The sequence below is a fragment of the Theobroma cacao genome, chromosome 1 (assembly GCF_053813885.1).
Source record: "Theobroma cacao isolate CCN51 chromosome 1, ASM5381388v1, whole genome shotgun sequence".
Classification (NCBI taxonomy): domain Eukaryota; kingdom Viridiplantae; phylum Streptophyta; class Magnoliopsida; order Malvales; family Malvaceae; genus Theobroma; species Theobroma cacao.
Genome location: NC_142639.1, coordinates 38,339,844 through 38,365,256, shown reverse-complemented (window position 1 = coordinate 38,365,256; position 25,413 = coordinate 38,339,844). Strand labels below are relative to the sequence as shown.

General features: G+C 36.6%; 6 protein-coding genes across 8 annotated transcripts; 1 reads left to right on the top strand and 5 right to left on the bottom strand.

Annotated features, from left to right (window-relative positions):
* Positions 1-1,050: 1,050 nt before the first annotated feature.
* Positions 1,051-3,818, top strand: LOC18613859 (Tetratricopeptide repeat (TPR)-like superfamily protein). Its single transcript, XM_007051305.3, has one exon. It carries the CDS (start codon positions 1,166-1,168, stop codon positions 3,587-3,589), a length of 2,424 nt encoding a protein of 807 aa, XP_007051367.3. The 5' UTR covers positions 1,051-1,165; the 3' UTR covers positions 3,590-3,818.
* A 65-nt stretch (positions 3,819-3,883) lies between these two features.
* LOC18613858 (serine protease inhibitor, Kazal-type family protein) lies at positions 3,884-4,709 on the bottom strand. The gene has a single exon (XM_018114149.2). The coding sequence runs from the start codon at positions 4,424-4,426 to the stop codon at positions 4,019-4,021; it is 408 nt and encodes a 135-aa protein (XP_017969638.2). The 5' UTR covers positions 4,427-4,709; the 3' UTR covers positions 3,884-4,018.
* Positions 4,710-6,802: 2,093 nt separating this feature from the next.
* On the bottom strand, positions 6,803-9,306 carry LOC18613857 (putative inactive purple acid phosphatase 29). Its single transcript, XM_007051303.3, has 3 exons — positions 8,790-9,306; positions 7,964-8,358; positions 6,803-7,809 (listed from the first exon to the last, which is right to left on the bottom strand). The coding sequence occupies exons 1-3, from the start codon at positions 9,142-9,144 to the stop codon at positions 7,345-7,347; spliced, it is 1,215 nt and encodes a 404-aa protein (XP_007051365.1). The 5' UTR covers positions 9,145-9,306; the 3' UTR covers positions 6,803-7,344.
* A 1,094-nt stretch (positions 9,307-10,400) lies between these two features.
* On the bottom strand, positions 10,401-13,446 carry LOC18613856 (putative inactive purple acid phosphatase 29). Of its 2 annotated transcripts, none has more exons than XM_007051302.3 (4): positions 12,921-13,446; positions 12,094-12,488; positions 11,433-11,946; positions 10,401-10,736 (listed from the first exon to the last, which is right to left on the bottom strand). In XM_007051302.3, the coding sequence occupies exons 1-3, from the start codon at positions 13,273-13,275 to the stop codon at positions 11,476-11,478; spliced, it is 1,221 nt and encodes a 406-aa protein (XP_007051364.3). In that variant the 5' UTR covers positions 13,276-13,446; the 3' UTR covers positions 10,401-10,736; positions 11,433-11,475. The 2 variants fall into 2 exon arrangements, with proteins under 2 accessions (XP_007051364.3, XP_007051363.3); XM_007051301.3 differs by having other exon boundaries at positions 11,496-11,946.
* Positions 13,447-16,753: 3,307 nt separating this feature from the next.
* Positions 16,754-18,512, bottom strand: LOC18613855 (3-oxo-5-alpha-steroid 4-dehydrogenase (DUF1295)). The gene is made up of 3 exons (XM_007051299.3): positions 18,172-18,512; positions 17,785-18,048; positions 16,754-17,454 (listed from the first exon to the last, which is right to left on the bottom strand). Exons 1-3 carry the CDS (start codon positions 18,394-18,396, stop codon positions 16,975-16,977), a joined length of 969 nt encoding a protein of 322 aa, XP_007051361.3. The 5' UTR covers positions 18,397-18,512; the 3' UTR covers positions 16,754-16,974.
* A 1,261-nt stretch (positions 18,513-19,773) lies between these two features.
* TOC33 (translocon at the outer envelope membrane of chloroplasts 33) lies at positions 19,774-25,150 on the bottom strand. Of its 2 annotated transcripts, none has more exons than XM_018122675.2 (8): positions 25,016-25,150; positions 24,560-24,660; positions 24,364-24,471; positions 24,139-24,263; positions 23,702-23,966; positions 20,617-20,685; positions 20,354-20,515; positions 19,774-20,265 (listed from the first exon to the last, which is right to left on the bottom strand). In XM_018122675.2, the coding sequence occupies exons 2-8, from the start codon at positions 24,656-24,658 to the stop codon at positions 20,197-20,199; spliced, it is 897 nt and encodes a 298-aa protein (XP_017978164.2). In that variant the 5' UTR covers positions 24,659-24,660; positions 25,016-25,150; the 3' UTR covers positions 19,774-20,196. The 2 variants fall into 2 exon arrangements, with proteins under 2 accessions (XP_017978164.2, XP_007051359.2); XM_007051297.3 differs by having other exon boundaries at positions 24,860-25,122.
* Positions 25,151-25,413: the final 263 nt, after the last annotated feature.

Genomic DNA, 25,413 nt, shown 5'->3' with positions numbered 1-25,413 from the left:
AAAGCTAAGCATACTCCATCCACAGTCATGGCTATTTCTTCTTAATGACGAACGTCTTTAATATTTGCATTGCTTCACTAGATATAAGATCACTTTGGGCTTAAATTATTAATACAAGAAATTGATTTCAAAATATTAAGTTCTTTCATCTCATTCTAAGTCAACCCTTAATGAACAAATTAAACATTTGTAGATTCATTATTAGCTTGGCATCGCCTTATTTATGCTTCTATGCTACATTAGCATAGAACTACATCTAATCTAACCATTATGGATGGAGGGATATTTTTTTAAAGAATAAATTATCTTTATTTTCATTAATTTTGTTTATAATTATACATGCATCTATTAATATTCGAAATAAACAATTTGTTTCAAACATGTGAACGACATTAATGATGAATGTGAAATGTCTAAAATACCCATCACATAAAAAGAATAAAATTTTATCAAATATCTTCAAATCTCACAATTCAAGAATGTTAGGTAATCACAACAAGCTTTGAAATTCAAAACTTAAATCAAACATGAATTTATGGTTTATAAATCCATAAATAAATAGGAAAAATCAATTCAACAACTCAACTTTCATTTTCTCTTCCCACCTTTTGATCTCACTTTGAATCACCCATTAAAAATCAAATATAAATTTATAGTTTCTCTTCATAAGTCAATTCTGAGTTGGAGGGCTAAAATTAATAATAAATCTTGAATATTTCAATAATGATATGTAATTTTAAGAGAGTTTTAGTTTTTGATTTGTTTAGAGATAAAGGGAAAGCAAAATTATCTTAAAAATTCTACTACATTAAAGTAATAAAAACACTAATGGTTGACTCAAGACTTGTTAATGAAAATATTTTTCTAGAATGAAATATTTATTTGAATATTAATATTAATATTAATGGATGAGCTTGAAAATATGGAAAAAAATATTTTACCATTTTTTTGATTTAAAGAGAAATGAATAGCATTTCAAATTGAAGTCATTATCAACTGCAAGGTAGTACAAAGTGGTGCAAGCTACTAAAATATGGGCACCAATAAAAGAGCAAGACCGATCTCTCCGGGGAACCATGAACAAAACCTCGGCTCAGACATGTCTATGACTGCACTTATTTACATGGGCTGATACAGCAATTTGACTCTCTCTCTCCGCAATGCCATGCGCCATGGAAGAACTGGCCTATCGTCAGTCTCCTCTCCTCTGCTCAAAAGCCCATCAATCCACTTGGGCAACATCCTCCTCATCGCCTCTCTCACCAAAACCCTCTCAGAATCCGGAACTAGAAACCTCGACCCCAACTCCATCCCCATATCGGAGCCTCTGGTCATCCAAATTCTCCGCAAACATTCCCTCGAGCCCTCAAAGAAGCTCGATTTCTTTAATTGGTGTCGCTCTGTTAAACCAAACTTTAAACACTCGGCCGTCACTTACTCGCACATTTTCCGGACCCTTTGTCGATCTGGGTTCGTTGAGGAGGTCCCTAATTTGCTGTTTGCAATGAAGGAAGATGGTGTTCTTGTTGATTCTGATACTTTTAAGTTCTTGCTCGATGCTTTTATTCGGTCCGGTAAGTTTGATTCTGCCCTTGAAATTCTTGATTTTATGGAAGAATTAGGTGCTGGCTTGAATCTTCGTGTCTATGATTCGGTTCTCGTGGCTTTAATTAGAAAAGACCAAGTGGGTTTAGCTTTATCTTTATTTTTTAAGCTTTTAGAAGCTTGCAATGGCAATGATGATGGGAATTCTGTTGATAGTTCACTTCCTGGTTCCATTGCAATTAATGAGTTGTTAGTTGCTCTTAGAAAAGCTCATATGAGAAGAGAATTCAAACAAGTTTTTGATATACTGAGGGAAAAAAGGGAGTTTGAATTTGATACATGTGGTTATAATATATGCATTCATTCTTTTGGGTGTTGGGGTGATTTGGGTGCTTCTTTGAAGCTCTTTAAAGAGATGAAGGAAAAGGAAAAGAGTTTTGGTTCCTTTGGTCCAGATTTGTGTACCTATAACAGTCTCATCGATGTGCTTTGCTTGGTTGGGAAGGTTAAAGATGCTTTAGTTGTGTGGGAGGAATTAAAAGTGTCTGGTCATGAGCCAGATGCGTTTACTTACAGAATTCTTATTCAAGGGTGCTCGAAATCGTACAGAATGGATGATGCAACGAAGATATTTAGTGAAATGCAGTATAATGGGTTTGCTCTGGATACAGTTGTGTATAATTCTCTTCTAAATGGATTGTTCAAGGCCAGGAAGGTGATGGAAGCATGTCAGTTTTTTGAGAAAATGGTTCAGGATGGTGTAAGGGCCTCGTGTTGGACTTACAATATTCTGATTGATGGGTTGTTTAGGAATGGCAGGGCTGAAGCTGCTTACACTCTGTTTTGTGATTTAAAGAAGAAAGGGCAGTTTGTGGATGGTATTACTTACAGCATTGTTGTGTTGCAACTTTGTAGAGAAGGTCAGCTTGAGGGAGCACTACGGTTGGTGGAAGAGATGGAAGCCAGAGGTTTTATTGTTGATTTAGTTACTATAACATCACTCTTGATAGGATTTCATAAACAAGGTAGGTGGGATTGGACAGAGAGGCTAATGAAGCATATTCGTGATGGTAATCTAGTGCCAAATGTTCTCAAGTGGAAAGCCAATATGGAGGCTTCAATGAAAAATCCACCTAAAAACAGAAAGGATTATACTCCTCTATTCCCGTCCAAAGGAGATTTTAGGGAGATCATGAATTTACTTGGTTCTGTTGGCCAAGCAATGGGCACTAACCTTGATTCAGAAGATTGTGACGAAAAGGATCAGGAGAAGCCATCCATTGACACTGATCAGTGGTCATCATCCCCATATATGGATCAATTAGCCAATCAAGGAAAGTCAACTGAACGTTCTTCTCAGTTGTTTTCACTGATTAGGGGCCAAAGAGTTCAAGAGAAGGGGATAGGTTCTTTTGATGTTGATATGGTGAATACTTTCTTATCCATCTTTTTAGCCAAGGGAAAACTGAGCTTAGCCTGCAAGTTGTTTGAAGTATTCACTGATATGGGCGTTGATCCTGTTAGTTACACATACAATTCTATCATGAGCTCGTTTGTCAAGAAGGGCTATTTCAATGAGGCATGGGGTGTCCTGAATGAAATGGATGAGAAGGTCTGCCCTGCAGACATAGCAACCTATAATCTGATAATTCAAGGCCTGGGGAAGATGGGAAGAGCAGATATTGCAAGCTCAGTTCTGGATAAATTAATGAAGCAGGGCGGTTATCTTGATGTAGTTATGTATAACACCCTGGTCAATGCACTGGGAAAGGCTGGACGCGTTGATGAAGCAAGCAAACTTTTTGAACAGATGAGGACTAGTGGGATAAACCCTGATGTTATCACATACAACACACTTATCGAAGTTCATACCAAGGCAGGTCAATTACAGGATGCATACAAATTTCTAAAAATGATGCTGGATGCAGGCTGTTCTCCGAACCATGTTACAGATACCATCTTGGATAATCTCGGAAAGGAAATCGAGAAAATGAGGCTGCAAAAGGCATCAATGGTGCGCACTGATAACGGGGATGAAACTTGAAGAAGAGTCTTTGAATGGAAATCAAGAAACAATCAACAACCACTGAATCGGTGGCCACAAGCAGTCACCATGGAGCTGGGCTGTTATCAGAACTGGTAGATATCCAATTCACCAGAATTCCCTTAGTAATTTATCAGAATTTAGATTCATATTAGTAGCATTGCACTAATCCAAATGCAGAATTTATTTTTTATTAGATGAATTACAATCCCGAATTTGGATTTTTTTTTTTTTGTCTCTTATGAAGTTTTCCATATGAATCATATTCAAAACCAAACAGGCAAGACAACGAAATTTATTAGGGAAAAAAAGGAATCAAATAGGTATATTAATCCAAAGAATTACATTTACAATACGTATAAGAAATAGTAGATAAAAAAAATGCAGATCCCATCGGAGAAAAACACAAAATCTCTCTGCTTTCAACAATCAGAAAAGACCACACAATACAGAAAATCCGAGCAAGATGAGCCAAACAATATGAACCAAAAGAAGTGCTTGACCAGGAAACGAAGCACTACCTCCGTTCCCAACATCACAAAACCCTAATTTGGCCACGCGGGTACCGGCACATAATGCATCGGCGCAACCGCACCAGTACGTGACGCCATCAACGCCGCAAACGGGCTCCGTTCGGAAGCAGTTGACCGGGCACGATGCCGGCTTCGTGAATCGTGCGCAGACGCCTTCGTTCTCATGGGCGCTGGTAAATCCATCAGAAGGTAACCGGATAGATCCCGAATTATCTTGCAGCGATTGCGCGATCGGGGCAGAGAAACAGAAGAGTAGGAGGACGAACGTTAAGATGTGGAGCGCAGTTGCCGTGAAGCACGGCATTTGGGCTGCAATTGAAAGGATTGTCTGCAACAGATTTTCGAACCCGAACCCTAACCCCCAATTTGGGTAAAAATTATAATAATATGGATGAAATGGAAAAGGTCCGAGACTCCAGTAGTTTCCACACCTGGCAAATACCGTTCACCAAAGGGTTGAGACGCAGTCTTCTCCAAGACTCCAGTATTTTCCACACGGGGCAAGTACCGTTCACCTAATCCTGACGGCCACCTGACTCTTTCCTATTTCTCTTTTTTTTCCCTTCACTTTTTTCTTGTTAAAATCGTTGTATTACTTTCATTTGTTTTCCCAAATTTAATTTTCATTTTTCAAGTTCAAGCTTCTCGAAGCCCAAACCCATTATAACTGGGCTCAAATCTAGGTTTACTTATTTAGATAAAGCATATTTATGTAAGGGAAAACTAATTAATTGAAATTAATATTTATTGTATCCACAGTTTAATCGATAATTTTTATGAAATATCAATGAAATTCAGTATTGAAATTATTTGATCATTTAACAATCTCTATCGATCTAATAAATTTTTTTAAGTTTTACTTTGATCCTTGGTAATAGAATATTTTACAAAAGTAACTTTTACTTTAATTAAGATTTTAAAAAAAAGCAGGAATTTTATCACTGAAAGGTCTTTACAAAGAGCAAAGTCCTAGACTTGAAAAAAAAACACAACATCCCATAAGAGGGACCCGATGAACAACAGAGACAAAAGTCACACCATATTCCTAGCCTTCTACTTACAAGAATCACATCCCATTACAACCTTGTCACTGACAACAAGAAAACTTATAAGCATGCACAAACATAGCTCGCATAGGTTGATGAGCTATGAGATTTTAAGTAAAATGTTGACATAATGTTCAAATAAATTTTTAAATTATTTAAGAAAATTTAAATAAATTATTATTTTTTATTATATTTAATTAATTTTTTGTATTTTTATTTGATGTTAAATAAGCTTTTATAACTAATGATTAAGTAATTGTCATTAATCAAAATTACAATTTGTTATTTTATTATGTCAAATTAACATATCACGTCATCATCAATTATAATATATCAACATATCACATCATTATTAATTATAATATATTAACATTTTACGTCAGCGTCACATGATATAAATAATTATATCATTTAATAAATAATTATTTTTATTATTATTCATTTATAAATTAAAATTTATAAATCGTTAAATACTTTTAGCTCAATAATAAAAATTAAAATATTTTATTTTCACAAAAATTAAATTTATTTTGATTTAATTGGCTTGTTATATTAAATCTTACACATTTATCTCAATATTTTAACGTTCTTAAATAAAAAATATTAACCATTGAGAAATTTTTAAATAAATATTATAATAAAAATTTAGCATGATAAATAATGATTTTAACTATAAATATTTTTATATTTATTATTATTCATTTATAAATTAAAATTTATAAATTCTTAAATATTTTTAACTCGATAATAAAAATTTCAAAGTTTAATTTTCTAAAAATTATATTTATTTTAACTTAATCGACTTGTTACGTTAAATCTCACATATTTACGTTAATATTTTGATAATATTTATTTCACCTTTATAATTTTTTATGTTAATTCTTATAACTTTACATCAAGATTTTTTAACTACTAATTTTCACTATAATTATTTTTATCCTTACTATTATTCATTATATATTAAAATTTATATACCGTTAAATACTTTAAACTCGAGAATAAAAATTTAAATGTTTAATTTTTCAAAAAATTATGTTTATTTGATTTGTTCCGTTAAACCTTACGCATTTATATCAATATTTTAACAATATTTCTTTCATTAATTCTTACTGCTTTATGTCAAAATTTTTCAACTACTAATTTTCATTATAATTATTTTGATCCTTACCATTATTCATTCATTAATTAAAATTTATAAACCGTAAAATACTTTAAACTTAAAAATAAAAATTTAAATGTTTAATTTTTTAAAAAATTAGATTTATTTAACATAATTAATTTATTATGTTAAATCTCACATATTTACGTCAATATTTTGACAATTCTTGTTCTACGTTTATAATTTTTTATGTTAATTATTACTGTTTTACGTTCAACTACTAATTTTCATTATATTTTGTGATTTGCAGCAAACAGGAGTTTAACTGGCTATTATGAAACCATTTATGTTGTATAAAAAAAGAAAAATGAAAAGCTTCAGCCCTAGCGGTCTGTGTCATGATTTAGAGCAGAAATTGAAGCGTTGTTAATTTGCCATGCGTGTGAGATTGGTTTAACATACATAAATATCACATGCACCCAATGACAGAAAAAATATGTAAGAGACACAGAGAGAGAAGGAGCCAAAGCAGATATTAAAATCAAGATGCTGGAAGCTTCAATTCCCCACAAATTCATCTTATGCACCTAACATCATGTGAATTTATTCCATAAGCACAAACAAATTCGAGTTCAAAACAATGTGCATGAGTCATTTCACCACCAATGCTGCTTAGGATATAAATGGAGCTCTTGTTTCACATGACATCTAGAAAATGTAAAGTCTATGACAAACCCCAAACATATGAAGAGCTACCCTGAACTTTTGCCGATCTGGTCAATATTCAAGGATAATATAGGATACATTATCTTAAAGAAAACCGTCAAGATTAAATAGCCATGCGGTTCGTCAAATGTTTAAAACTTATTTTGAGGGGGAAACTTTTCCCTCTGGGCACACAGGGGAAGCGGCAACAGCAAGAAGCAAAGTTTGGATCGAAGTCATGTTAGTTGGGTAATGTCTAGATGCAGAGTCATGAAAAATTTCAAACCCTCCATGTAGATGGTCCTAAATAGCTAGCTGCCTACCTTTATAGGTAGGACAAGATCAATCCATTGTGGGAAATAGTGACCGAAGTTACTTGTTTTTACCAGCAGAATTCTTGCTCCAGAGGACCTGACCGTCAATGGCAGTGAGATGTTGATCATCAAGGCGCTTCCATGTCTTGATTGACTTGACAGTCCCCCAACCTCCCTTCTCTGTCTTCTCTAGAGATGCTACCACCACCCTAGCTCTCCTGGACCATCCAGCTTTTCCATAGGCATGGTATCCAAAACCCCCAGCATAACATAGTTGAATACCAGTCAATTGACCACAGAAGTCGTTGAGGTGATCATGACCTGTAAAAACCGCCTTCACATCCCCTGCTTCTAACATGGTTGTGAAGAAGCCCGAGTTCACAGAAGCCGAACTAATACCGTCTTGTCTCTCCCCAGTGAAGTTAGATGAGTCAAAACTAGCAAATTCAGGCAGCGGGATGTGAAAATACGCGAGTGCAGGTGCAGATGATTTCTGAACATTTGGTGGGCTCATGTAGGCTCTCTGCAATATAAAGAAAATGATTTATTTGATACAAAGAAGGCATCCAATCATAAGGCCACAGGTCAATAGAGAAACTTCAGACAGGCATGCCAACTATTTAGCAAAAGAAATGAACTTCAAATGTTGTCCAATCAGAGTCCAATGAGGTTCATACCTGAAGCTTTGCAGAAGTGTGTTGAAACCACAGCTGCTGAGATTGTTTAATCCAACCATAGCCTGGGATGCCTGGAACTGTGGAGTAATCTCCACTGTCAAGGAAGTAGAGATTGAGAACTGAATTGTTTGCAAAACCAGACCCCTCAACTCCACCAACCTCCAGGTTATAGTTGCCAAAACCATCAATAATATGTGCTTCAGAAGGATTGAATTGAGACATAGTATGCTTCAATCCAACTATGTGTTTCATAACCTCTTCCCTTGATAAGGTGCCTTCCCCATCATGGTTCCCCAAAACAGCAGCCCATGGAATTCTTGCAGCAATTGCAGGGGCAAATGCTGCATTCAAAGATTTTGCTGAATCCATGGCATCAAATCCAACGATGTTATCACCTAACAAATAAAAAAAAAAAAAACACTTGCATGGGTGAATAAGGATATCTCAATGGGCATACTTGGAAAAGATTGTATCACTTTGAGAAAAAGCGAGTAGTACCAATCAAACCTAACCTGAATACTTATGCTACGCTATTAAAAGATAGCAAAGAATAACTATGATATTAAACAATCAGAACTCAGGGTTTTGGACAATGCCCTTCTAAAAAATCATTACAGTCACCAACTTCACACTCCTCAAAATTTTCTTTACCAGAAAAACAAAAACAGGAGGATTATTAGATGCAAACAAGGGAGCTTTCTCTACCTATAATACTAATTACAAGAGATGAAGATTACATTTTCACATTTTCATCTCATAAAGTACAAATTTTTGTACTAATAAACTAACTTTCTTCAAATAATACGGAAAGGGTCTACAAGATTACCAGTGAAAACGATAAAATTTGGTTTCTCAGCTTGGATCATGCGCTGGATAAAAGCGCTGGTGTTGAGGTCGGAGCAACCATGAACCTGACTAGGCAACACATCCAAACACGGCGTTGTTTTACCATCTGCATAGTGCATGTCCGCCACTTGTAGTATCTTAAACTCCCCATTCCGACCAAACCTCAGCTTCTGCGGTAGCTGTTGCTGCGGAGGTTGTCGCCTGGCAGCAGCCGAGACGTTAATGGGTACAAAACACAGCAGAATCACAGCCAAAGCAACAACAAAACCGTGGAAAGGAAGTGTAACGCAACGCTTCTTTTTGTTGATGCTAACAATTGAGGAAGCTTGTGCCATTGTTTTCTTTTCTCTTTTTCTTCCCCTTTCCTGGGTTTACAGTTTTTGAGATGGTTCTCTTTCTCTTTTCGTTGGGTTTTAAGTCTACTAGAATATTACCCGTGTGCAACACACGGACGTCTTTGCACCCCCTCTCTTTGCTTCAACATCTTTTCTCTTTCTCTATTTGCCCTTCACGCGGTTAACTTTGACCCCTTTACACCCATCTCTTTCTCTCTCTTTGCTTCAACATCTTTTTCCTTTCACTCTCTCTACCCTCCACGTGGTTAACGCTGAAAGCCCCATTGAAGCTTCCTTTTAAGTATGTTATAGACTAGGCAACGGCAATACTAAGACTGGTTGACCTTACTGCACCTGTCGACACTCAAATGTAAGAAGAACCAAGACGAGAGGATCAGAGTCACGCGAGCCCCTTATCTTTGCAGTCACTTAAATTTAAATTTCTTTCTTTTTCATAGTCGGAAACGAGGATATTCCAAGCGTGGAAGTATTTGGCAGATACCCCAAAAAACGATGGGTATCTACTATTTAAAGACAGTTCACCGTATTTTTCAATCTTTTTCAGAGCATTTCAATTACTAATTCAGATATCCAAACTATCAAAAACACTTCTTACTTCTTCTTTATCGATTTATTTTGAAGTTAGACTTGTACAGGTGCCATTTTCTTTAATAAAATAAATAAATAAAGTAGCCCGAAAACTCATCTTGTATTCTCTTTTATAAACACTATGAAAGGAGAAAAGGGAGATGAAATGAAACTCGGCATGTGGGGTGGGCTTAACGGTGCTACGATACAATGAATGCAGGGGTAATTTTGCTCCAACCACCTACGGCCACACTCATTGTAATCAATTCAACACTTGTGCCTTTTAGTGCAGTTGTATCTCAATCAAATCATTAAAAGAGGAGTCCAAGTTTTAGTTTCTACTATAATTTTCAGTATTTTCTTACCTTCTCGAGAAAATATCAGTGTAATCGGTTTATGTACAACAGAACGACCAAATGAGCATCAGTCCATGTATTCCTGCTGTTGGTTAATGAAAGTATTATTATTATCTTCTTCTTTTTTTTTTGTATAAATATCTGCATCACTGCCTGAATAGATTGAGTTACCTTCCTTCCCATTAAAGGACCATACCAAACGTCCTCCCTGGGCTGGTGGGCTGGTAATGCCATTCCCTTGGAAAAGTCATCTTCCCCATTTAATTCCCAGAAAGTACTTAATTTTTTCAATACGGATGGGGACCCAAAGAATTGAAAGTATTTTATCAAAATAACAACAATTGATATTTCATTCTACCATAGATTTCCCTTTCTCTCATCAGCTATTATGAAACCATTTATGTTGTATCAAAAAGAAAAAAAACCTTCAGCAATGGTACGAACACAGGTTTACGGTTACATTTCCATAGAATTATTAGACACCAGCAGTTGACGGCACAGCCTTCAAAGTCTTGTACCATCTCCACGAGCTACATCCTTACTGTCCAGTTGTTGCTTACCGATTGAGATTAAAGTAATAATAATACTTCTCAGCTGTCCATTGCTAAAGTCAAGCACGGCCAAGAATATGTTTCTTTCTACGAGTACCTGTCCAATGCCAAACCAAATATGAGTAAACCCCGCAACCTTGTCTTGATAGTTGGCGGTCTGTGTCATGTTTTAGAGCAGAATTGAAGCATTGTGAATTTGTGATGCACGTGAGATTGGTTTAACATAGATATCAGATGCACCCAATGACAGAAAAAATAAGTCTTGAGACACAGAGAGACAGAAGGAGCTAAAGCACAAATTGGAATCAAGATGCTGGATGCTTCAACTCCCTACAAATTCGTCTAATGCACCTAACATCATGTGAATTTATTCCATAAGCACAAACAAATTTGATTTCCAAACAATGTGCATGAGTCATTTCGCCACCACTGCTGCTTAGGATATAAATGGAGCTCATGTTTCACATGACATCTACAACATGCAAGTCTATGACATATCCCAAAATTTGATAAACTACCCTGAACTTTTGCCGATATGGTCAATATTCAAGAATAATATAGGATACATCATCTTAAAGAAAATCGTCAAGATTGAATAGCATGCGATTCATCAAATATTTAGAACTAATTTTAAGGAAAAAAATAAATTAACTTTTCCCTTTGAGCACACAGGGGAAAAAGGAACAGCTACCAAGCAAGTTCGGATCAAAGTCCTGTTAGTTGGCTAATGTCTAGATACAGAGTCAAAAAAATTTCAAACCCTCCATGTAGATGGTCCTAAATGGCTGCCTACCTTTATACTTAGGGCAAGATTAATCCACTGTGGGAAATAGTGATCAAAGTAACTTGTTTTTACCAGCAGAATTCTTGCTCCAGAGGACCTGACCATCAATGGCAGTAAGATGTTGATCATCAAGGCGCTTCCATGTCTTGATTGACTTGACAGCACCCCAACCTCCTTTCTCTGTCTTCTCTAGAGATGCTACCACCACCCTAGCTCTCCTGGACCATCCAGCTTTTCCATAGGCATGGTATCCAAAACCCCCAGCATAACATAGTTGAATACCCGTCAATTGACCACAGAAGTCGTTGAGGTGATCATGACCTGTAAAAACAGCCTTCACGTCCCCTGCTTCTACCATGGTTGTGAAGAAGCCCGAGTTCACAGAAGCAGAACTAATACCTTCCTGTCTCACCCCAGTGAAGTTAGAAGAGTCAAAACTAGCAAATTCAGGCAGCGGGATGTGAAAATACACAAGTCCAGGTGCAGATGATTTCTGAACATTAGGTGGGCTCATGTAGGCTCTCTGCAATACAAAGAAGACATCCAATTAGTCGAATGAGAAAGACAAAAGGCCACAGGTCAATAGAGCAACTTCAGACAGGCACGCCTAGTATTTAGCAAAGAAATGAAATTAAAATGTTGTCCAAACAGAGTCCAATGAGGTTCATACCCGAAGATTTGCAGAAGTGCGTTGAAACCACATCTGCTGAGAGGTTTTAATCCAACCATAGCCAGGGATGGCTGGAACTGTGGAGTAATCTCCACTGTCAAGGAAGTAGAGATTGAGAACTGATTTGTTTGCAAAACCTGACCCCTCAACTCCACCAACCTCCAGGTTATAGTTGCCAAAACCATCAATTATATGTGCTTCAGAAGGATTGAATTGAGACATAGTATGCTTCAATCCAACTATGTGTTTCATGACCCCTTCCCTTGATAAGGTGCCTTCCTGGTCATGGTTCCCCAAAACAGCAGCCCATGGAATTCCTGCAGCAATTGCAGGGGCAAATGCTGCATTCAAAGATTTTGCTGAATCCGTGGCATCAAATGCAAAGATGTTATCACCTAATAAACAGACAAAACACTTGCATCGGTGAACTAGGATTTCTCAGTAGGCGTACTTAGAAAAGATTGCTATCACTGCAAATTCATAGCGAATAGTACCAATCAAAGCTAACCTGAATAATTATGCTATGGTATTAAAAGATAGCAAAGAAAAACTATGACGTTAAACAATCAGAACTCAGAGTTTTGGTCAACGCCCTTTTAAAAATTCATTAAAGTCACCAACTTCCCACTCCCTAAAAAAATTTTTTACGATAAAATAAAAGCAGGAGGATTATTAGATGGATAAAAAGGGAGCTTTCTATACCAATAATACTAACTAATTACAAGTGTTGAAGATTACATTTTCACATTTGCATCTCATAAAGTAAAAATTTTTCTACAAACAAACTTACTTTCTTCAGATAATACGAAAAGGGTCTATTAGATTACCAGTGAAAACGATAAAATTGGGTTTCTCAGCTTGGATCATTCGCTGGATAAAAGCGCTGGTGTTAAGGTCAGAGCAACCATGAAACTGGTGAGGCAACACATCCAAGCACGGCGTTGTTTTCCCATCTGCATAGTGCATGTCCGCCACTTGTAGTATCTTAAACTCCCCATTCCGACCAAACCTCAGCCTCTGCGGTAGCTGTTGCTGTGGAGGTTGTCGCCTGGCAGCAGCCGATACGTTAATGGGTACAAAACAGAGCAGAATCACAGCCAAAGTAACAACAAACCCATGAAAAGGAAGTGAAACGAAACGTTTCCTTCTGTTGATGCTAACAACTGAAGAAGCTTGTGCCATTGTTTTTCTTTTTCTTTTTCTGGGTTTACAGTTTTTGAGAGTGTTCTCCTTTCGATGGGTTTTAAGTCTATGAGAGTCTAGACTCAAACTTGATAAAAAAACAAACGAGAGGATCACAGTCACGCGAGCCTTTATCTTTGCAGTCAACTTAACTTTAAATTTCTTGCTTTCTCATAGCGGGCAACGAGTATATTCGAAGCGTATAAGTCCTTGGCTCATACCCCAGAAAACGATGGGTTTTTATTATTTAAAGACAGGTCACACTTCACGGTATTTTTCAATTTCTTTCAGAGCACTTATTATATTTGAATTATATAACATTTATCCATTTTACTTAAGCTTTTTAGACTGTAAATAACTAATTTAGATTTCCAAACTATCAAAAACAGTTCTTACATCTTTTACTTAATCAATTTATTGTTAAGTTACACTTGTACAAGTATCATTTTCTTTGATGGAAAAAGTTAATAAAAGTAGCCCAAATACTCATCTTCCTTCCTCTATTATAAGCACTATGAAAGGGAGATGAAACTCAGCATGTGGCGTGAGCTTCAGGAAATGGTACTACTACACAATGAATGCAGGAGTAATTTTTTTCCTACCATCTACGGCCACACTCATTGCAATTAATTCAACACTTCTGTCAGCAGCTTTTGTAATGGACTAGTATATGTTAATTTCTAATATAATTTTCACTATTTTCTTATTTATTTTTAGGTGTAAAAACGAGACAATTCAACAATGAAACATGCAGTGATTGGTTTAACCTTGAGTTTGAATCGTTCTTGAGTTTTCAATTTCTGTTTGTTGCACCATGTATAAGTTAATAACTTCTGGGTTCTAATAAACATTTAGTAGGTTTAATGTAGTGCTTATTTTACATTAATGGTGTAAAAATTACTCTATAAGCATACATAGTAAAAATAAACTTGGCTTTATATTAATGTAATTGAGACATTTGTCAAATCATCTGAGCTGGCTGAAGATGACAAACATTTGCTAAAGTAATCAAGATTACTTTTCCAAGAAAATATAAGTGTAGTCGGTCTATGAAGAACAGAACGACCAGATGAGTACGAGTCTCAGTTCATGTCTTCCTCAGTTGATTGATCATAGTAACATATTTTTTTCTGTACAAATATCTGCATCACTGCCTGAATAGATTTAGTTATTCCCAACAAACTTAAAATATTGAAACCCCCGATTGATTTGAGATTTCCATTTGGTTAGATTAAACCACATGTTTGCTCAATCTCCAACTCGTGAACGCCTCAGTTGCTGAACTTAAAAGCCCAGAATCTGCAGAGAAAGAGGATCTCCTTGTTGATAGTTGTCAGAATCTGGACATACGTTGCACGTGCGGCTGCTGCACTTGGGGAGTTGATTACATATAATAGTGTAGTATTTAGCTAGCTTGTATGTATGTTAATGCTAGCTAAGCTAACATGAAATTTCTGGCAGTGGCAGTCCACCATTTGATAGTTAAATTAATGGACACGGGTTTATAAATTAATTCGCTGTTGATTTGTTCTGCAACTGTTTACGCCATGAAGTTTGCACTGTGTTTAACATATGAGAAGAATACGAGCTCTAAAGTCACTGCATGCGTCATTTTCCTTCTTTGTTAATCTATTTAACAGTAAATAAGATCTTAACAAATTCTTTCCTCTCTTGTCTACATCTTTAAATCTATTTTGGGACTATTTTTTCGTCTTTTATCTTTGAATCGTGCATCACTTGTCAGTGATTAAACATTCTCGTTTTTAGGAACCCTCACCGTCCGAGTTGGGCCTGGATATACACCTGATGAGATTAGCTTGATTCCCTAGCGAAGTACAGTGATCAGATCTATAATTAAGCAAGCCGCCAACCAGGCAAACCATAACCTATTACAAGACAGGGATTAGTCATTCACGAGAGTGTGAACCCGTGAATGTAAATATTTTGAGATCATAACTCTTTCGAAGTCATGATCCACCTGGATTCCATCAGAGTATACGACCTGGGTTCCAGGGCACCAAAAAATGCTTAAGAAGAATATTTCCATCCATTGAATTCCTTGCCAGTTGGCCAATTCGCATCTTAATAGATTTCAACCCCCATCCATCACATACATTGATGGCATTTTTATTTTTTTCCATAGCCTAAATTCCTATTTTCAAGAGCAAGAACAATATGAAAAGAGAGAGATATCACCCTTATGACAGTTGGAATCACTGGTGCAAGCTGATAACAGGGGTACAAAGCTAGCAATTCAAGGGAAAGATCCAATGGGAAGCAAATCAGCCCCACAACAATAGCTGAAAAGGTTTAGGCTTTGAGCAGAATAGCAAAGGAAAGCTAACCTCATGTAATCATTAATAAGTCACCTATGTTTGGGTCATTGCAGAACCATGCCAAACAAAATGTGATTCACTAAGCTATAAGCCTACATGAAGTCCTTGAACATCGTTCCTCAAGGTGGGGAGTGTCCAGTTGATCAGAGTCTGTGCCATGGATTTAATCAAAATGGACTGATAATGATAGTTCATCAACCAAGGAAGCAAAAGTCATGGAGCAGGAATATTATAGTGCTAGGGGAAAGAACATTCCCATGAAATTTGAAGAATAGAAACACCTGCACATGCTCACTCCATAATTAACTAGAACCAACAGGAATTAAGCACTAGCTGCTGCCAAGTGAGAACAGGGTCAGCAATGAATCCAGGGCTAAAATATTTAAAAATAAAAGCTAATTTTCAAAAAAAAATAACTACTCCTTAGTCCCAACTCCTGCTGACCTCATCAAGCGTTCAAACAGTAATAGACCACTAGTAATAAAACAAGTTTGATTTGTTTGCAACATACAGACTAGCTGATCTGCAAATGATTCCTAGTTATGCATGATATACTTGTGAGACGATCTGTTATGACCTGCAATTCTTTGCAGGCATCAAGTGCTGCAAAACCCAGAGAGAAAAATGGAAAACGTGTAATATAACTTCTCTTGTTACAAATTACATGTAGATCATGAAAATCAAGCATTTGTTCTTTTAGCTAATTGTTTTCTGGTAGGAATATTACTCCATAAACTCATTGATAAAATGGGACATAGGTTGCCAAATTTTAACATCTTCAAGTTTTGGAACAACAGCAATATAATACCCATAATCAATCACTTTTTCTATCAAGGATGCCAATGCTTTTTCTGGCTTGAAAAAGTGCAGAAGCAAACAACATGACTGACGTCTAAACACAGAGACACAGAGACATCGCTATATTTGGTCTGAAGTTAGAATATTTTTTCATGGGCATCCTAAACAGCTATCTAAACACCAGCTTAAATCTCTATATAGCCAAATATCTGCTTTGGCCATCCATGCAAGTACAAGCTTGCTTTAAGATTTTTCTTCCGTAGAAGACTTCAAATCTAGACTTGCACTCTGACAACCATACCTGATATGACCTCAGATCTACATATTGTAAATATATGCGAAAATCAGACAATAAAAAGAGTTTTATAGCAAATGAAGAAAGAATTTACATGATTGCATAAAGTGATCCCTTTGACTACCAGTCTACCACAGACAACAACCATTTTTTTCTCTAAAATAGACAACAGATTACATCAACAGGGCTACAACAAGACAGGAAATCAAAGTATAGCTTTGACCCACATAAAATGAAACTTTCAGAGTTGGCAGTGAAGCAAATATCAGATCAAGTATCCTTATTTTTCACTGCTATAGCAGAAGATCTGAACCAAGGTACACACGCTGAGGTTGTCTTCTGATATAGTCTGTATGCTTCAGCTCTGTACTCTTTCTTCAACATCCGCCGCTCCACCAGCACAGTAACATAAGCTAAGCACATACTATTGATCAAAGACCCGACAAAGGTCCATCCATGTCCCAGGTTCCATGCAAAAATAACCAGGCCCCACCACCACAATTGCTCCCCAAAATAGTTAGGATGACGCGAGTACTGCCACAAGCCCCGGTCAAGATTAGGGACCATAGGCTTTCCAAGCTCTTTCAGCTTGCTATTTCTAGTCACAAAATTATGCAGTTGGGTATCTGCAAAGTACGCGATGACAATGCCACACAAACAAACTCCAGCAGCAACAAAATCCCACATATTCAAGGGCATATCAACCGAGTGCACAACAGACAGTGGAAGACATATTCCAATCAAAAATATCTGCAGACTTTAATTACCCATTAGTTCATGCTCTCTCATCAGCATTTTTATTAATTTAGGTACTGTTGATAGCTGCTTTTAATATTTGCATTTTGCTTAGTGTAAAAAGCAACAAATGAAGCTTTATCAAAGCTCCTCTTTCTTTCAAAATTTTCATCTGTTCTTAGAAAAGGAAAATCCCCCTTCTTTATTAATTATAAAAAAGACACCCTTAGCATCCTACAAAAGTTCATTCAGGCACTTTATCCAACAGATTTTCCGCATTAATGAAAAATGGTCAATTTCCAGAAAGATGCAAAATTGATAAAGCAAAAATCTTTGAAAAATCACCTGTTGAGAAAAGTAGACAGCGAAGAAGGAAATCCACCACCAATGCTTGCCATACTGTTGACTCATATCAGTAAACCTCCAGTCTTCTCTGGCACCCCAATGCCATTTTTCACGCCTGAAATAGTTATGGGTCAGCCTAATACTCCAAACCCAGGTCAACACTATCACAATCTTTGATCTCCACCAATCAAATTGAGCCAAAGGGTGTGTTGCATAGTGATGAACTAGCAACACCGGTATCACTGTCCAATACAAATCAATCATCTGAAACCAACCAGAACACCAAAACCACATTAAAAAAAAAAAGGGGGGGGGGGGGGGGGGGGGGGGGGGATATGAATAAAAAAACTTGAAAAAAAAAAGAATACTAGTAATAGAAAAACTGACCCAGTGGCTGGATTGAATATGACTGATGAGCCAGAAGAGGACATTGACATTGAAGAAAAAGAGGGCATTGGCTAAAAGGAGAGGGTGGTGAAAGCACCATGACCAGAGTGGAGAAAGAGAATTTCTATCGCTCTGGAAATGGCTAAGGAAATGAAGATAGAAGAGAATTGAAGGGAGAGGAACAAGAAATGCTACGACAGCATTTTTCAAGTTGCTTTTGCCCATGTTGTTTTGTTCCGTTCTGGGACTATGAGCCGTTGGTCGGAGTGGAGCAAAAGAGGTGCGACTTTTATAGCAACAGGTACCTTAGTTTTTTGGTTTGTGGGACTGGGTACAAAGCAAAAGAGAAGTCCAAATGATGAGCAAAGATTAGCGTGATCATCCTTTTCTGCATGGAGGGTGGCGCATGGGGTCCAAGGGGGTCAACCCATGTCCAATCACCGAAGGTTTCTAATTATGATTTGGGGCCTACTGTTTGTTAAGTGCCAGTTCGGTTCGGTGTTGCATTATTAAATTTAAATACATCCCTAATCATTTGATCGATTTAGCTTTAGGCAAACCATTACCCTCTATGTTTCTCCCTAAAGAGGAATTAAATTAAACAGTACTTGAGCACTCGATTGAATAATAAATCATGCATTTTCACGTTAAAAGAAAGAATCAAACTATAATTTAAAAAATAAAAAACTATAACAAAAGGAAAAAGGAAAAACATTTGCCTGCACTGATTGATCTTTAAGCAGAATTGCAAAAATAAAGGCAGTATTGAATATTTTGTAGCATAGCTTTTTAACCGATAAAAGGATAAAAAAAGAAAAACCTAAAGCCTTTTTCGTCTAAAGACTGTAAACAAGCATCTTTAATGGGCTTCGACTAAAGTTAGACTGTAGTATTGAAACATTTATATATGGATTCCAATTCCTATCCAATTACTTCTTGAGCTTTTTAAAACGCTTCCATGCCAGTCCATTGGTTAAATGTTCAAATTCAATGATACTAGCAGTTAAATTTGACCACATTTTAGAATGCCAATGATCATGAGGCGTGTAAGAAAACATCCAAATCGATTAAAGGAATAGATTAAAAAAAAAAAAAACACTTGGAATAACAGTGCTTGGAAGTGCATGCAATGATGGGTGCAGCCTGTAATGGTGAGCTTAATCATATATGTTGGAATCACCTCACATGGATTCCACAGCTTATAAAAACTCCAAACCTCTGGTCCCCAACCCAAAAAACTCTCCTGCACAACTTCAACCTGTGCAAAATCCCCGCAATCCACGCAGCCAGAAAGTGAAACAGCTAATTGTACGGCTACCAAGCCTGGGGTGGCGGGGCCCTCACCGTTATCCATAGCTGCTGCTGCTGCTGCCGCTTACACTTTATGAGCTTAAAGAACAACAAAGGGTCCACAGGCAGCGGTATTGTTTTCTTCTTGGCTTGCGAGGTCAGTGAAATATGCGACTTTTAGTGTTCATGGGTTGGCGGAGGAGAACTCTGCAGAGCATGCCAATGCTTGAGGCAGTATACCGAACCTCAAAACAAGGACCTCTTCCATGGGCCCGAAACACTTCAATACCTTTCAACTAATAACATTCTCAATTACACTCATCTATATAGTATTCATTGATGCATTAATAATTATTAGTTCGAAAAATACTGGAAAAGATCCAACCTCCCTCTCAGAGATTCAAACACACCCAAAAAAGAAAATCAGTATAGACAGTTCAGAAAAACAAAACGGAAAGAAAAGGATGGGAAAACATGAAGTTAGGAACAAAAGAACCTTCGCCTGCAAGCATGGTAATCCTACAATAACTCAACAATACATCATCCTAACAAGCACTACTGGCTGGATCTGCCAGAGCATACGCATAGCAAACTACCAAAATGAACCTGACTTTCAGAAGCAACCTTCAGAGGATTTCCTTAATTTTACCAAAGAAAGGGATGGCACAGAAAAACGAAGGGCCTTAACAAGACCCAATGAAACTTGCAGAGGGCCAGATCCCATTCTTGTGGCTCTCATAAAGGTCCATTGCCAGTTGCAATATCCTTTTTAATTGCTCCTTGAATCCATTTGAGAACAAGCCACTGGAACAACAAAAGATATGCATTAGAATATAACCATTTATGTTTCAGTCCAGCCCAAAGAGAAACCAAGAAACTGCAAAAACTTTACCTGAAGCCCAAGAATAACAGGAATCAACATTTTACCCCTATCATTTGAATCAGACCCATCTACCAACTTCTTGCTAACTACAATAGCTTGACTCTTATTTGTTGCAACACTTGTAATGGCTTTTACCAAGTTCGGAATCCAAGCATCACCATTGGGAAGAATCTGCATTGAAACAACATGTATTTTGCAAAGAATCAAGGCACTCAAATATGTGATGGGTCATAAACTGAGAGCACAAGATGAAAAATAAAAAAAGACCAAACCTTTTCATCACTGTCATTTTTATTGCACCTCCCACTGTTTTCAACCAAAACAACAGGAATGGCAGAATCCTACAATCATCAAAAGCAAGGAAATATCTAAAAAGGTAATTACAGCACTCTAAGCATATCATCAGAAAAGAAATAGTAATTAAGTAAGATAAATTTACAAGTAACATGTCCGTTGCAGACAATGGGGTCCAGTCATAAACCACCTGTCAACTTTTAAATTTTTTTTTTTTGCCTGAAACTTTCCCCAATGTTCATGCCTGAAGCATGAATCTCCATTTGTGGTGTTCACTAATACCATTAAGTGAAAGCTCAGATCACCCTCATTTTAAAAGAGTGACTTCCATACAAACTTCTCATGAGACACAAGCATACCACCAAAATTTTCACCTGCAGCTAGTCATTTAATCCAGGACTTATATCCTAATTTCTCTTCTGTTTCCCATTTCTCATTGCATCTCTAGTTTAAATCATGAATCATAATTTGAGGTATCCACAGATATAAAGATAGAATTAGTTGAACTGATGTTTTAATTTATATGGTACGTCCAAACAAACTTATAAAAACAAAATGAGAATCTTCATCTTGACAAAATACACGTCAGATACCTTCACTATTGCAGTTTGAAACTCACTGCTCAGCATATGTTGTTAATTAGAGTTCAATGACCTTAAAAACAAAAGTAAGCTCATCTATTGATCTTTTGTCTACTACACACTGCATTCTAATCGCATTCAGATATATGGTAACAACTCCTATCCGATAATTGCCTTGCCAACCAAAAACCTAAATCCATTCCAAAGGCCCTACTGTGATGGGAGTAAATTATATATTTAAAGCAAATATCAAAACCACCCACACCTCTTACTCTTCCTCTCTCATAACTAACATGTACCAATTTTTTCCTGTTTGTGGAACCATTTACCAAACTGTGACTCAACTCTGTACTTCCACAACTTACAACTAACAAATGAGAAAGCACGTATGTCATGGTCCACACCAACCTAGACTTGGCAATTCGTGTTAACATGTCGTAAATGTGTCAGACATGATTAGACACGAAACGCGTTAAGACTAAACACGAACACGACACGTTTAATATTCGTATCTTAAATTTAAAACACATATACGTATACGTTTAATACATGTGTAACACGACACGATTAACACGTTTATTAAACGTGTCAATATACGACACGACATGATTAATAACACGATTAAATAAAAATATTTACAATTAAATATAATTTTATTATTTAAATTTAAAATCTATAATTATAAAAATAATTATAACAAAACAAAAATAATAACAACATCAAATAATCACCAAAAATTAAAAATTGGGGTTGAGCATGTATATTTACATTATACCCTTTATAAAATTAAAAAAAACTTATTAAAATAATTATTTAAAATTATTTATATAAGATTAAAATAATTTTTTAACTATTAATTTTTAATAGGTTAATAAATATGTCACGTATACATGTTTAAACACGATAATACGATTAAACACGATAATACGATTAAGTAAACGTGTTTAAACGTGTTTTAAACGTGTTAAAGGTGTTTGTCGTGTCTGACACAATTAGACACGAAATATGTTAAGACTAAACCCAAATCTGTTTAAACCGTGTCTTCTCGTGTCGTGTTCAAAATTGCTAAGTCTACACCAACCCCTGTGAGATATTATCCGCTTTGGCCGGCTGGCCTCACAGTTTTGTCCCAACAAAAGACGCCTCTCAGATTAAAAGTGATGTAAACCCTTATATTTCTAGTATCACTCTAATATATAACCAATGTGAAATTCATGACTCCCCTATCTAGGGCATGACATCCACTCTTACTCCCCACTGGGAGTTTGAGAGCATTATCTCAACAATGTAAGATTCACGTCCACACGAAAACCATAACATCCTCTCCCACTTCAACAAAGGTCCACTGTCCTCAGTGACACATTACTAGTTCTCAAAGTCCGCTCTGATACCAATTGTCACTGTTCACACCTACCATTGTGAGGTATTGTCCGCTTTGACCCGCTAGCCTCACTGTTTTATCCCACAAAAGACACGTCCCAAGTTAAAAGTGGTGTAAACCCTTATATTCCTACTATTACTCTACTACATAGCCAATGTAGGATTCATTGCTCGCCTCTTTAGGCCATGACATCCACTCTTACTCCCCACTGGGAGTTTTTCTTCGATGTAGGACTTTGTGACTCACCCGTTGAGAGTATTATCTCGACGATGTAAGATTCACGTCCATGTGAAGACCGTGACAACATGCATAGCAAGCACGGTACACAAGGTTAAGGGGACAAATAAACTTATCTCTTCATGTCATCCTGTCAAACACCTTTCTAATACATCTCAAGCAGATCAATTTGAAAGAAAATATATACCCCAAATCTTTTTCCCCCAATTTAAATTCATTCAAATAATTTGAATAGTGATAAAAGAAGTTGATGCAGCTGCCATATGACATACAATAAAATGCTTTGGTATTAGTATAACGGACAAAGGTAGCTGATATAGATGGTCTACAATTAGCACCAAAGATCCAAAATGCAAAAAACACCTAAAAGAAGCTTTCTCACTTTAGGAAGCCACACAAGAAAGAAGATTAGGACAGCATCAGCTAAGAAGAGGAGAAGGGTTGCTATATGTAATTTCTTTCTATGGGAAGTGGCAACAAGTAGAAGCTGAATGAATTGTTAGCATCAAAATCCAAAAGAGCTTAACCACTTCTATCTCTATGTGCATTTTTGGGCATTATTGAAAGAAGCAAAGCCTTAACTTAAGGCAAATCCTAGGAGTATAAAATCACAGCTCTTCTGCTCTCGCATAACTACCAAGAAGCCATTGCTTCTCCAGTGCGTGGAATCATTAAAATCAAAACTAAACTCTCTACTATGCCAACTTACAAGTGACAAACAACATTTTAGTTGGCACATCATGCAATTTCTATGAGAACAAATAAGCTTATCTCTTTATGTTAAGCTGTTCAACACCTTTCTTTATGCAATCCAACATGTCTCAAAAAAAAAAAAAAAAAAAAAACTTGAAAGAATATGCATACCTCAAAATCCTTTTTCCTAATCCGAGCTCCCATACGAATGGCCTTTAGCACACCCTCTGATCTTTTAGAAGAAAAAACATCATAATTCAGTCCATCAGGTGGACAAAGCTGTGCATGAGTGAGCACAAGCAAACTTTTGCACCATATTTCTTTGCCAAAACTGTTGGTGATAGCCCTAATGATCTGCTTATCCAAGTCATCCACTCTATACGCATCCAGGCGATCAACATAAAGCAAAACATCTATAGTCTTATTCAAAAGAAACCTGCATTAAAATTAGAAGATTTGTTCTCAACAAAAAGGAACCATACCTTGTAGTAAACTAATCCTAAAAAGAAACTATTATTATAATTTATTGAGAATCACTTAATTAACAACTAAATTCATCACACAACAAATATGATGCTAACTTAAGACTGCTTAATTCGAGTACCGACCCTTTGATCAACTCAAGAGCTTGGTGATTGACGTATCCAGCCTCCACAAGCCCTGGTGTATCAATTACATTCAATGTAAACCCTGCCCAGGAGCGTGAAACCATGACGGGTCTCAGCCCCTCTGACTGAAAAACAAATACAACCACAATTCAAGCTTATGAAATCTAAAACAGCATAAAGAGATCAATCCAAGAAAGCAAAGGAAAAAGTAAAACCAATACTTACCTGAAAAGCAGTGACTCGAACAACTTGCTCCCCAATAAGAGAATTGATAGTAGAAGACTTTCCTACACCACCTTTGCCCATAACAAGGATAGTCAAAGTGTTGACATTCTGCAATTTTTTGCAACAATCTTGAGTAAATATGTTATTAAGTCAAAGTAGTCAAAGTAAAGAAAGGATTAAAGGGTTTATCAAAAACCTCTTGCTTCAATTTGCCCAACAACTCGAACAATTTTGTTTGTGAAGCAGCAGGGAATTGTTGAAGACCGAGCCACTCACGAGGCAGAGCGGTACCCATTCCTGCAAAATGCATAAAAAGAACAGGAAAACAAAATCAACAACCTTCAACATAAGCAATAAACCCTAAACCACAAAAGCTGATATCATAGTGAAATGCTTGAGCAAACTTTAAATGCAGCTAAAAAAATGAGATGGGTCCGTTTTCTTTCGACAGAGAGTGAAACAACGAGAAAGAATTTGAGGAGAAATGTGGATTTACCGTCCTATCTTCCTTACTGCAACTTGAGAAAGAGAGTGAGAAAGAAAGAGAAGGAAGGAAGATTTAGGGGAGGTTTTTGTGGTGGTTGTTGGAGGGCAAGTAGGTGGGAAACTGCAAGAGATAAAAGGGAGGAGGGATTGGGTTTGGGAAGGTTACCTTATCGAATTTTAGGATTAGTGTTTGTTTTGTCCGCCAGCAGCAGAGATGGCTGTTTCACGGGTCTGTAAGGCTACATAATCTGCGCCGCCCACTGCCCACTGTGCTTACCCAACCGACCTATTTGCAACTTTGCAAATTACAATTTTCCCTTTTTTTTTCTTTTACCAAACAATTTAATTTAAATTTTATTTTCACATTTTTCAACGAGGTTAAAGCCAAATTTTGCAACAAACATGTTTTATCCCTGGCCGTGTGTACTTGTTAAGTTGTTTTACCAACCCATTGTCTTAGTTGATGCAGTAAATCTATAACATCTCTTTACTTGGTATGAGAAACACAAAAAAAATAGTACTAAAGTAATTATTTAGGTTAGGATGGATTTTTTTTTTTGATAA

What these genes read in the sequence shown, in the direction of transcription:
- LOC18613857 (XM_007051303.3), bottom strand. Translation starts at nt 9,144, where the DNA reads ATGGCACAAGCTTCCTCAATTGTTAGCATCAACAAAAAGAAGCGTTGC. An exon ending in AAATTTTATCGTTTTCACTG is followed by an intron (nt 8,359 to 8,789) that starts GTAATCTTGTAG and finishes TTTATTTGTTAG; the next exon opens with GTGATAACATCGTTGGATTT. An exon ending in ACACTTCTGCAAAGCTTCAG is followed by an intron (nt 7,810 to 7,963) that starts GTATGAACCTCA and finishes TTTATATTGCAG; the next exon opens with AGAGCCTACATGAGCCCACC.
- LOC18613858 (XM_018114149.2), bottom strand. Translation starts at nt 4,426, where the DNA reads ATGCCGTGCTTCACGGCAACTGCGCTCCACATCTTAACGTTCGTCCTC.
- LOC18613859 (XM_007051305.3), top strand. Translation starts at nt 1,166, where the DNA reads ATGCGCCATGGAAGAACTGGCCTATCGTCAGTCTCCTCTCCTCTGCTC.
- LOC18613855 (XM_007051299.3), bottom strand. Translation starts at nt 18,396, where the DNA reads ATGGGCAAAAGCAACTTGAAAAATGCTGTCGTAGCATTTCTTGTTCCT. An exon ending in ATATTCAATCCAGCCACTGG is followed by an intron (nt 18,049 to 18,171) that starts GTCAGTTTTTCT and finishes GGTTGGTTTCAG; the next exon opens with ATGATTGATTTGTATTGGAC. An exon ending in CTGTCTACTTTTCTCAACAG is followed by an intron (nt 17,455 to 17,784) that starts GTGATTTTTCAA and finishes TAAAGTCTGCAG; the next exon opens with ATATTTTTGATTGGAATATG.
- LOC18613856 (XM_007051301.3), bottom strand. Translation starts at nt 13,275, where the DNA reads ATGGCACAAGCTTCTTCAGTTGTTAGCATCAACAGAAGGAAACGTTTC. An exon ending in CAATTTTATCGTTTTCACTG is followed by an intron (nt 12,489 to 12,920) that starts GTAATCTAATAG and finishes TCTGTTTATTAG; the next exon opens with GTGATAACATCTTTGCATTT. An exon ending in GCACTTCTGCAAATCTTCGG is followed by an intron (nt 11,947 to 12,093) that starts GTATGAACCTCA and finishes TTTGTATTGCAG; the next exon opens with AGAGCCTACATGAGCCCACC.
- TOC33 (XM_018122675.2), bottom strand. Translation starts at nt 24,658, where the DNA reads ATGGGTACCGCTCTGCCTCGTGAGTGGCTCGGTCTTCAACAATTCCCT. An exon ending in GCTCTTGAGTTGATCAAAGG is followed by an intron (nt 23,967 to 24,138) that starts GTCGGTACTCGA and finishes ATTTTAATGCAG; the next exon opens with GTTTCTTTTGAATAAGACTA. An exon ending in AAAATGACAGTGATGAAAAG is followed by an intron (nt 20,516 to 20,616) that starts GTTTGGTCTTTT and finishes GTTTCAATGCAG; the next exon opens with ATTCTTCCCAATGGTGATGC.